Genomic DNA, 13,037 nt, shown 5'->3' on the forward strand with positions numbered 1-13,037 from the left:
TAAAATTTTAAAGTGCATCTTTTTCCTATCATACTTATCTTTTACAAATCATATATTCTATCATATCTTTTTCAAAATTTTCAAAAACCCACCCCCTTCCCTTTAAATCCATGTTCGGCTCCCTCCTCTCCTCCACAATTCTAACTTGGCTCTCCCTCTATCCCTCTCCTTTCCTTTCTTTTGCTTGAGGACAAACAAACTTCTAAGTTTGGTGTGTTTATCCATGATCACTAAACCAATACCCACTAAGATCATGGCTCCTAAGGGAAAACAAACTACTCCAAGAGGCAAGAAAGAGAATATTTCAAAACCACTTTGGAATCAAGGGAAGTTCTTAACCAAAGAACATTCAGACCATTACTACGAAATAATGGGTCTAAGATCAGTGATCCCGGAAGTTAAATTCGATCTGAAAGAAGACGAATATCCGGAGATCCAAGAGCAAATTCGAAACAAGAGCTGGGAAATCCTAGCTAATCCTAAAACAAAGGTGGGAAGAAACATGGTTCAGGAATTCTACTCTAATCTGTGGCAAACAGACAGGCAGAGAATAGCTGGAACCGCCTTCTATGACTATCAAACTCTGGTCAGAGGGAAGATTGTTCACCTCCACCCTGACAAAATAGGAGAGATCTTCAAGCTGCCTCAACTAAAAGATAACCCAGACTCCTTTAATAGAAGAATGATGAGAACAAATAAGGGCTTGGACGAAATTTTGGAGGACATATGCCTCCCTAGAACCAAGTGGACAACCAACACAAAGGGTGTCCCAAACCAACTCAAGAGAGAAGATCTCAAACCAGTTGTCAGAGGCTGGCTGGACTTCATTGGGCGTTCTATATTGCCCACTAGCAACCGCTCTGAAGTCACCATCAAAAGAGCAGTAATGATCCATTGCATTATGTTGGGAAAAGAAGTGAAAGTTCATCAGCTGATCTCGTGTGAACTTTACACAATTGTAAACAAGAACTCCAAAGATGCCAAATTGACTTATCCAAGCTTAATCTCTATGCTATGTAAAGATGCTGGGATAAAGATGGGAGTAAATGAGTACATCTCAGTTGAGCAACCAATCACCAAAAAGTCAATGGAAGGACAACAAGTGCAGGACGACCCCGTCAAGAGGAAAGCACAGGAGTTCCTCAAATTGAATATTGGGAGCATCTTGAAGCATCTGTTACCAAGTTGCAAGAAGCTATGGACCAACTAAAGGAAGAACAAAAAAATCAAATAGCATACTTTGCAAACTGCTTAGGGAACAAGAAGAGCAAGGGCGTGAACTGAAGCAACTGAAGCGTCAGAAGCTATCTCTTGAAGGGCCAAGCACCCCACAGACTAAAGGAGCATCCACCTCCCAAAATAAAGGTTGTTGAGTCCTAATCTTTGCCTTAACTCTGTGATAATTGTTCTTATTAGGAATTTACCTTAGAAGTTATATATGAGTAGTAGTAATTAGTATCTTTATATTGATTTTATCTCCAATTAAGATATAATTTATTTTTCTCATCATCATCAAACATAAATAAAATAGCAGATTTTTAGAATAAGGAGGCAATATTTTTTTCGAGTTTTTAATAAGGAAAATTCTAATTATTATGTGGTGGTAATACTTTTTTTCTTCTGAATGAATGCCTAAACAGTGCATATTTTTTATATTGAAGCAAGAAAAAGTAGTGAAAAAAAAAGAAGGAGCAGCAGAAAAAGCCAATAGCCCTTTAAACCAAAAGGCAAGAGTAAAAAGGATCCAAGGCTTTGAGCATCAATGGAAAGGAGGGCCTAAAGGAATAAAATCCTGGCCTAAGCGGCTAAATCAAGCTGTCCCTAACCATGTGCTTATGTCATGAAGGTCCAAGTAAAAGGCTTGAGACTGAGTGGTTAAAGTCGTGATCCAACGCAAAAGAGTGTGCTTAAGAACTCTGGACACCTCTAATTGGAGACTTTAGCAAAGCTAAGTCACAATCTGAAAAGGTTCACCCAGTTATGTGTCTGTGGCATTTATGTATCTGGAGGAAATACTGGAAAATAAAGTACTTAGGGCCACGGCCAAGACTCATAAAGTAGCTGTGTTCAAGAATCAACATACTAAACTAGGAGAATCAATAATACTATCTGAATTCTGAGTTCTTATGGATGCCAATCATTCTGAAATTCAAAGGATAAAGCGAGATGCCAAAACTGTTCGGAAGCAAAAAGCTACTAGTTCCGCTCATCTAATTAGAATATGAGCTTTACTTAAAACTCTAAGATATTATTGCTTCTTGATTTCTTTTTATCCAATTTTATTTATCTAGTTGCTTGGGGACAAGCAACAGTTTAAGTTTGGTGTTGTGATGAGCGGATATTTTATACGCTTTTTGGGGATAATTTCATGTAGTTTTTAGTATGTTTTAGTTAGTTTTTAGTATATTTTTATTAGTTTTTAGGAAAAATTCATATTTCTGGACTTTACTATGAGTTTGTATATTTTTCTGTGATTTCAGGTATTTTCTGGCTGAAATTGAGGGAGCTGAGCAAAAATCTTATTCAGGCTGAAAAAGGACTGCTGATGTTGTTGGATTCTGACCTCCCTGCACTCGAAAAGGATTTTTTGGAGCTATAGGAGTTCAATTGGCGCGCTCTCAATTGCGTTAGAAAGTAGACATCCAGGGCTTTCCAGCAATATATAATAGTCTATACTTTACTAGAATATAAACGATGTAAATTGGCGTTTAACGCCAGTTCCATGTTCCATTCTGGCGTTAAACGCCAGAAATAAGTTACCAGTTGGAGTTAAATGCCCAAAATAGGTTACAACCTGTTTAACTCCAGAAACAGTCCAGGCACGTGAAAATCTCAAGTCTCAGTACCAACACACACCAAGTGGGCCCTAGAAGTGGATTTCTGCACTATCTATCTTAGTTTACTCATTTTCTGTAAACCTAGGTTACTAGTTTAGTATTTAAACAACTTTTAGAGATTTATTTTGTATCTCGTGACATTTTAGATCTGAACTTTGTACTTTTTGACGGCATGAGTCTCTAAACTCCATTGTTGGGGGTGAGGAGCTCTGCAGCGTCTCGATGAATTAATGCAATTATTTCTGTTTTCTATTCAAACACGCTTGTTTCTATCTAAGATGTTCATTCGCACTTCAATATGATGAATATGATGATCCATGACACTCATCACTATTCTCAATCTATGAACGTGTGATTGACAATCACCTCCGTTCTACCTTCGATTGAATGAGTATCTCTTGGATTCCTTAATCAGAGTCTTCGTGGTATAAGCTAGAATCCTTTGGCAGCATTTGTGAGAATCCGAAAAGTCTAAACCTTGTCTGTGATATTCCGAGTAGGATTTAAAGATTGAATGACTGTGACGAGCTTCAAACTCACAAAGGTTGGGCGTAGTGACAGACACAAAAGGATCAATGGATCCTATTCCAACATGAGTGAGAACCGACAGATGATTAGCCGTGCGGTGACAGCGCACCTGGACCATTTTCACTGAGAGGACGGATGGTAGCCATTGACAACGGTGATCTACCAACACACAGCTTGCCATAGGAGGAACCTTGCGTGCGTGAAGAAGAAGACAAGGGGAAAGTAGAGATTCAGAAGACAAAGCATCTCCAAAACTCCAACATATTCTCCATTACTGCATAATAAGTATTATTTAATCCCTGCTTTTTATTTACTACCAATCAAAACTGAGATTTATTATTATCCTGACTAAGAGTTACAAGATAACCATAGCTTGCTTCAAGCCAACAATCTCTGTGGGATTCGACCCTTACTCACGTAAGGTATTACTTGGACGACCCAGTGCACTTGCTGGTTAGTGGTACGAGTTGTGAAAAGTGTGATTTACAATTTCGTGCACCAGTTATCACCAGATAAGAGTGAAGGAGGAGGATATTCCAAAAATTACGGATATTGATTCGATGTGCACACTAATAGGATCGGATTGCGAATTTCATGTAAGTATCTACAGAAAAATAAATAAATAAATATTCTTTTTATGTTTTATTTCAACTAATAATGATCATATATGTTGTATTATTTTATTTTTATTATTTAAAAAGTATGTTTAATAATATTTTAATAGTAAACAAGTTACAAAAAAGTAGAAAAAAGGAATTTTATTGATTTTTTAATCAAAATAAATTTTTAAAATATTTTTTATGTTTTGCAAATATTTTCAAGATCTAATTTGATTTGATGCGATCTAATCCGCAAATATACAATTAAATTAATTATAAAGATAAAAAATATAAGTTTAAAAATTATGTTTTATATTTGTATTTATGGTGCCAAAATAAACACAGTATAGCCACGCTTTTAAAGCGTGCCGATTTCCTTCTATGGGCACGCTTTTTAAGTGTAACAAAAAAAGTGTGGCCAAATTTCAAATCAGTGGCCACTCTCGTAAAAGCGTGCCAATGGATGCTGGACTACAAAAGTGCACTAGGAAGAAGAGTTGTGTTAGACAACAGACACCTAAAAAGAAGAAGAATGTGCCACCTGGTAGTTTTGGTGATAAAGACATGTCTCCTAGGACTAAGAAGAAGAAGGCAAAGAGGTATGTTAGAAAAAAAAGAAAACATGTTCTATCCCAACAAGATTCAGACAATGAGCCAAACAGTGGGTCTAGTGGAGATCAAGATAATGGCCAGGTGATGTTGACCCAAATGATGAGGCAAGGGATAAGCCCAATTCAGATCCAGTGGCTGAGGAATTGGACTCAGACCTGGAAAAGCCATATGAATATGAGTCTAAGGCATTTAACTCCCCAATTTCTGACTCAGATGAGGAGCATAAGGCAAGATATCCTGATTTCAATGAGGATGCAGAGTATGGTGAAGTTCAGTTTCAGGTTGGACAACACTTTGAGACCATGACAATGTTCAAGCAAGCACTTAAGGATTACTTTGTATATGAGAAAAAAGAGCTTATGTATTTGAAGAATGAGACAAAGAGAATTAGAGCAAGGTGTGCTGAGGAGGGTTGTCCATGGCTGGTGTTTTGCTCTCATAATAGTCAAAGTCTAAGTTTCCAAATCAAGACATTCATTGGAGAGCATAACTGTGGAAGGAATTTGAGCAGCAACATGGCTGATAGAGCCTGGGTGACAAGTAAGTTGGTAAAAAGATTGGTAACTCAACCTCTAATGACTCCGAAAGAGGCACTAGAGCACATGAAGCAGGACTATAATGTCCATATAAACTATAGGATGATATACAGAGCCTTGAAATCTGCTAGAGAGCAAGCAGTTGGAAAGGAGCAAGAACAATATGGAAAGCTACATGACTACTTAAATGAAATTCACAGAAGCAATCTTGGATCCACTTGTATGGTTGATGTAATTCCTCAACCGGAGGGTCGTCCACTCTTCAATAGGTTGTACATTTCACTGGATGCTTGCAAAAAAGGCTTCAAGGCGGGCTGTCGTCCTCTGATCGGATTGGATGGATGCTTCTTAAAAGGGTACTTTGGTGGTCATCTGTTGTCAGCTGTGGGGCAGGATGCCAATAATAGTTTCTTTGTTATAGCATTTGCTGTAGTTGAAGCTGAGAACACTGATTCCTGGAAATGGTTTCTTTCAATCCTGCATGATGATCTTGGTTCTGTGGCTGCCAACGGGTGGAACTTCATGTCTGACCAGCAGAAGGTTACATTACTTCTTTCTTTGTGTTTTCTTTTTGTTATATGGTTTGTGTTATGTGCATACTTGTTAATTCAACTATTCTTATGAATTGTTATTGCAGGGGTTGGCTAAGGCATTGCATGAGGTAATGCCACAAGCCCATCATAGGAATTGTGTCTTACATGTATGGAAAAATTTCATCAAGTACTTTAAGGACAAGCACACAAAAGGGCTAGTTTGGAAGGCTGCTAAGAGCACAACAATGAGAGAATTCAAAGACTCAATGGAACTTGTGAAGAAGGTGAACAAGAATGCTTGGGAGTATCTACGGAAGTTTGATCCTGGTGCATGGATGAAGGCTTACTTTAGCCATGGCCCGAAGTGTGACAATATCACCAATAACATGTGCGAAGTTTGGAATGCCAAGATCGTGGAGTATAGAGAGAAACCGATTTTAACTATGTGCGAGGAGCTTCGAAGTTACATTATGCGAAAGATGGCAGGGCACAAGCACAGAATAAGCAAGTGCAAGGGTAAATTGGCTCCGATTCAACAACTAAGGCTGGATGAGTATATCATTCCTGAGAGCAATAAGTGGACAACAGAGTGGGCTGGGGATGAGGCAAGGGTATTGTTTGAAGTACAGAGGTACCAGACCAGAGTGGCTGTTAATTTGCAAAGACAAACATCAACTCAGCAACAACTTCCACCTGAAGGAGCAACTGACTCAGGGACTGCCACAACTCCCTTCATGTTTATCCCCACACCAGGCCTAAATGCACCCAACAAATTCAAGCCAACATATGGGTTTAGGCCACCAAGACTTCAGAAATGACATAATCCTAGTTATAGTTATGAATATTTTGGTGTAAATTTTTTTGGTTGTCAAGTTATTGGAAGTAATACACTAAACAATATGGAACATGTTTTTTGTTTTGTGAATTCAGACATGTGCTGATGATTTTGGCTTACTATGTAAATGCCTTTGTGCTTAGCAGTATGAATATAAACATTATGCTTTTACCTTATACAGCATTGTGCAGAGTTATCTTGGGTTCAGCCTTTAAATTATTACAAAGAAAAATTCACATTCAATTCATTTAGAATCTATAATTATAGAGCAAATTAACCCAAATCTTAACAGATATCCATGCATCACTTAAAGCAACATAATATACCCTAAAATACTACAAACACAACTGCTGTTAACACAATTAACATTGCCAGCATAACAAACACACTATGGCTATTACTACATTTTTTTTATTTTGCTTCATATTCATCTTCAATCTTGAATTCCAGTTGCTCCAACCTTTTTTCCATCATCATCATTCTTTCTTGAACATCATTGTCATCTTCATTGCCAAAACGTTTAGCAATCAGTTCGTCCAGCCAAACAAAAAAGTTGCAGTGACGTTGCTCCATCTGCAATTGCCATTATAGTGAATACAACTTCTTAAACAACGTAGGAACTTCATTACATAACTTGAAGATGGGTGCAGACTTACGCCATAGTAGGAACAACCCAGGAAGATTCTGTCTGGGTTCTTGGCTGTCCCAGACTGTTGCATGACTGCATAGGTGGCACACTTGCATTTAGGGTGCTGGAACTTGGCCTTCTTGCTCTCACTTGCATTGCTACTCGAACCCACCAAATTCTTCCTCCAGACACGGTGTGTGTTAGAGGTTGAAGATTGCTCTGGATCGCTCATGCTTCAGGCACTAGTGCTAGGGTTCAGAAGTGGGGAGACTGAGATTTCGCCCTAAATCAGTTTGTCCATATGCCTACAGAACAATCCACGTTTCATGATCCAACGCCACGTCACGGGCTCCACGTTACACCTCAGCGTTTTCCGTCGACTATGACCAGAGAAACCAACTCAAGGGCTAATTGGTATAACGGAGTAAATGGATAAGGGCCGATTTGATCATTTATAAAGGTTAGAGGGCGTGTAGTCATTTTTCAAAATGGACAGAGCCGAAAAGGGTATTCACTCTTAAGTTATATATATTCCTCTAAACGAAGTTTATACACGTGCTTCCTTCTTATCAATTACCAACTTCAATTAACTTCGGCTGTCATAAAAAATTACAATGAGATCACATCATTCCATGCAAATTGCAAAACAAAGAACTAGAAATAAGAGAGATTACCTTATGCTTTTTCATGGAAACTGAATCATAGATTCTAAAGCTAAAACAAAGGGAACATAAATCACATCCAGAATATGAAAAACTTGAATTAATCATTAATGCATTAGTTTCCTAATCGAAACAGTGCCAGTTGGATAGCGTCACACCATTACTAGTAAAAAGCTAAAAATTCATGAATGCAAGAGACAGAAGCATATTCGAATAATGAATAGGGTGAGAATTAGTATAACAACTCAAATTAGTATACCCTTTGGAAATAAAAGTCAAGATCCTACAACCTATTATTTGCAAAGCAAGTATTCCTTATCGATGAGCAACAAAAAGCAAATGCATATAACTTAGAGAAATCATACCTGAGCCTCACATTGACTCCATTGTATGTTTCATATGGCATTTCAACAGTAGAAAAAAAGAACGAAAAAAACCCTACTCACACAACTTCCTCATAGGGCACAGCACAACAGTACGCAGTTGCCTGGGCTTTAACTGTATTCCATTCAACTGTTCATCCCGCCTTAGCAACTACAGCAACAAATTGGCATTGTCTTGACAGCTTCAAATATAAGATTAAGGCATGTTTTGCAAAATGTTATGTTTGAATATATAATTCATTTCTTTTTCCTTAGGAAGCTTCTAATTAGAAGTTACTTTAAATCCAATAAATAAGCTCATTCAAACACACACTAGTGCTTGAAGTAATAAAGCTCAATAACATGAGAAATGAATGTAATGCAGTAGACAAATATTTCAATAACAAGTTAGACCGATATATAAAAAGATATCTCACACATAAAGCAACTAAATTTAACTATTTACACGCAATGGAAGTATCATGAAGGCAAATATTCAAAAAATGCAAATTTCTGAGCTGAAATTAACACAAGTGAATCATGAACCATAGAGAATGAAGAAGAGTGTACCTGAACAAGGGGAAGTAAGTAAACAAGGGTTTTTCCATTTTTTCATGTTGCAGGTTTGAACCATTTGTAGATCCAACTGGTTTGAACCTCTATGGCTGAAAGATGAAATCAACAAATTCTTGAATCAATGCAGGGCCATTTCCTCTTCTTTTTATTATATTTTATTTTTTATTTTTTAAATAGAGACAAAGATAACTGCATATATAGCCTATACCATATGCATTGAGAGAATAAGATCTCAATCAGTAAAAATTGGATATTAGTAAAAATACCTCGATACATTAGGATCTCGATTATTCATTAAGATTTAAGGTCCAATGTGAAAGAAGATGCAGCTGCAAAATCAAACAAAACTGAAGATTGCGCATGGTAAAAGCTTTACCATGGTAGCAGGTTGGTCAGGTTTCTTTTAGAAACTTATTGAACTTGTATAAGATGAAGAATGAGTTTTAATAATACCCATGTACCCCTTCAACAAACTAAAGCATGCATAACAAGAATTTTGTATAGAAACATTTTGAGAAGTATAGTAACCATCAATTAAGACATTTGTTTACACAACAAAACTTATTAAAATAAAATATTCTAAAAAAAAGAAGAGAAAATGTCTACATGAGTTCTTTTGGCAAAGTTCCTATAAAACTCTGCTTCCTATAAATAAGGTCCTGGTTTTGAGTATTATAAATAATTGATTAAAGAGAAAACATAAAAAAATAAATTAACGTACAAAGAGAATTGACATAAAACTCGGTTGCCAAAAAGCTAGGCATAGAATGAGTAATTCAATCATTAAGGAAATCAACAACACATATCCATTTCCATCAAGCATGACCATAAAAGCATAAACAATTAATAACACACCTCTTGTTGAATATATCCACCAATGTCTCTCAATACAAGCATCCATAGCATTAGTCTTTTGAAGTAAACCTTGCATCAAGAAAGATAATACACTATATCAGTTAGCAACTTTGAGTTTGAATAAATGCTAGCTTCGTCGATTTTATTTGCGGAAATAATTATGTAATCTAAATCACCTTTCCAGCTCCCTCTGCAACACAAATTACACCTGATCCCTTTTTAAAAGGAGTCAGATATGCCACCAGCAGCAAAGCAGCACTACTGCAGCAGCATAATGAGAACTACTATGCAGAGTAAGAGCAGATCAATACGACAGCAATAGCAGAGTAACACCACAACAGAAGCAAAATACAACAGGTGGCAACGGTAGCAACAACAGATAAAGAACTATCAGAAGCCTGAAATAAACTCAGTCTTAGGCAATAATAGGCTGAAATAAAATTAACTCTAAAAAAACTGATCATAAAAATAATTATTTTTATTATTAACCACTAATATGATAGTCACATAAAATTAACTCGAAAATTGATATAAAATGGAAGAAATTTAAACTGACGTTACTTTTGAACAGAACTGATATGATTTGAATATAAGAGAAAAGTGTGATGTGAACTATGAAATTAAAACTACAAGATGATTTGAGGATCGTTTTGTTGTGCTGGAATAAAGTCAAGATCATATCAAAGAGTTATAAACAACAATAAAGAGGGATAGTCCAGGAGATTCAAAGAAACATTTACAACAAACAGGATCAAACAAGGATACATTCAAACAAAGGAATAGGATTGAAAAGACTAAGCAAATCACTTTCTATGAAAGAAATCCGAACAAAGGATTTCAATGCAATTATAAAAGAATGGACGGTGTACTAAGTCATAGGATTCAAAAAGGAATTGCGATACAAGACCGAGTTAATCGTGAAAATAACATCTAACGTTCCCAAAACCCGTGATTCGCATCACCTATTAATTCTATTTTGTCTATGACAATACGTTAGTGTTTCTGTACACACAAATCATCAGTATCAAGTTGGTCAGACCTAATACCATGAGAGATGCAACAATTGACTAACAACATTAATCAATAGACAGTCATACATCTGAAACTCAAATTCTTGTCATTAGGACAAGTCTTATTGTATGACAAACACTCAGAATATGCAGTGAAGCATAGTTAGTCCATTCCCAAAGCCCTAATAGGAATGGACTACTCTGATATCATAATGTAACAACTTAACTTTTAGCACCTTATGATCGTACTAAGGATTAGGTGTTACTTACCTCTAACCCTTTTTCTTTTATACTATATTTGCTTAATATTAAGCATTCGCGAATACGAATCGGAATTTTAATCAAAAAAATGAAAAGTCTTTAATTTAAAACTCTTAATCACAAAATTATATATACTCACTTAGCAATATATACATAGTCTTATCCCAAGATTCTCAAATATAGTCATACCCCTCTAAAATCAAAGACAACAAATGGTGAGGAGAAATTCTAAGGCTAAACTAACTACAGAAAATACAGACGCATATCTACATATAGCTCCGATGTTCAGTCGCGGCTCCGCGTCAAGGATTCCTAAACCTGTTGCTGAAAGAAAAATCTATAGGGGGTGAGAACGTCGTCCTTGCATGTTTCCAGTAAGAAAAGTGAATACCATAAAAGTAATGAACGAAATGCGAATAATTGACTTTACTTAGTAAAACTATTCTTTTATCAAACCTTTGAAAAAATACTTTTAAATTTTACTTTAGACAATTAATTGCTTTCTTTAAAATTTCTAAACTTAAAATAAAACTCATTTACAACATTAATTCTTAATCACTTCAATACATAAATTAATAGTACCAGAGATCCAATTGAATACACAAGCAAGCACAATAAGACAACTAGAATAATCACAGAGAAAATACAACAAGAGAAATACAACCAAATGCAAATACGCAAACAATATGATGCATGTCTGTCCTAAGCAGGTCATGAGCTCACGCGTCGGTTGTCTACTCGCAACTCGACGTTACTCAGGGCGAACCCCGAATATGGTTTTTTTACCGTGTTAGTTAGGCACAATTATTATCATGGGCGAACCCATGTCATTTAGGATATCTTGGCATCACGATAGAAACAGGATATCAGTTAGGGGAATATTCTCGCATTAGTAACCTCAGCCTATCAATTAGGCGAGCACTTTTGCATTAGAAATTTGGCACAAAAGCCCATTCAACATACAATATGCTATCAGTTAGGCAGATATTCTCGCATTAGCAATCTTAGGCTATCAGTTAGGTGGGCACTTCCGCAATAGCACTTTTCATAATTCATTATCCATTTCAGTTATCTCTTTCATACATGGCTTCTCATTTTCTTCTTCTTTATTATGCTTCCACATCACCAATCACATACACACACCTCCGCATCACCTATATTATTAAACGTACCTTCACATCACCGCTTAATTACACATACCTCTGCATTACCAAATAATCAATCACTCTTACCTCCACATCACCTCATAAATATACTTTCAGTCTTAGCATCAAAACCTTTAATTTCCAAATATCCAAATTTTTTTAACTTTCAATCAAAATAAAAGTCACTTTCTTAATAAACCGAACTCAATCCCTAATTTAAAACAAAATCTTTTCTTAGTAGATCGAACTGAAAATAAGAATCTTTTCTTAATAAATCGAAATCAATTAATGCGATTCTTAAATCAAATTTTCTTTCCAATAATGCTTTAAACAAGCCTCGAAGTTTTATAAAAATTTCTACAGCATTTTCTCTAAAATCTGGGCTTTGTCACCCTTCAAAGGTCCCTACCAAACCATTTTCAATTTTCAAAAATCCTTCTTGATAATTCAAACAAATCAAATTCAATACTATAAATCTATTTTCAATTATCAAAGATTACTTCTAATAAATCGAATTCTTAATACAAAAATCTTTTTTTCAATATGAGTAAATATGTAAACCAAATCTTTTTCGAACATAGAGTCTTTTCTTAAAATAAGTTTGTAGATCAGGTTTCCAAAATAAAATCACTTTTCGTATATTTTACAAGAACTTGACAGAACCTCTCCTTAAAATAGACTTCACCACTATTACGGCTCCCTCACTTTTATCCTTCCTTAACTTGTCACAATCCATACATTATTCTCAATTTTTACATCATTTTACCGAAACATTCACATAGTTTATTCACAGTCACAGTTTCGACAATTCTCAAACATTAAAAAAATCAAACATATATTTATCAAATTCAATTATTTTCACTATCACTAATTCAACACAAATTCATCATTCAACCAGTACAAATAGTCATAAATTTTTATTGGGTTTGCTTTAGTGACAAACAAGTTTTTGTACGAAAGGATTCTTGTTGGTTTAGAAGCTATACTAGCAACGTGATTATTTTTGTGAATTCTTTACCAGCAGAAATCCGTTCATCAAAATAGCGCCGTTGCTGGGG

General features: G+C 35.8%; 1 protein-coding gene across 1 annotated transcript; it reads left to right on the top strand.

Moving 5' to 3' along the window:
* Positions 1-4,423: 4,423 nt before the first annotated feature.
* LOC112777084 (uncharacterized) lies at positions 4,424-6,463 on the top strand. Its single transcript, XM_025821371.1, has 3 exons — positions 4,424-4,563; positions 4,686-5,652; positions 5,750-6,463. Exons 1-3 carry the CDS (start codon positions 4,424-4,426, stop codon positions 6,461-6,463), a joined length of 1,821 nt encoding a protein of 606 aa, XP_025677156.1.
* Positions 6,464-13,037: the final 6,574 nt, after the last annotated feature.

The sequence above is a fragment of the Arachis hypogaea genome, chromosome 3, assembly GCF_003086295.3.
Source record: "Arachis hypogaea cultivar Tifrunner chromosome 3, arahy.Tifrunner.gnm2.J5K5, whole genome shotgun sequence".
Classification (NCBI taxonomy): Eukaryota; Viridiplantae; Streptophyta; class Magnoliopsida; order Fabales; family Fabaceae; genus Arachis; species Arachis hypogaea.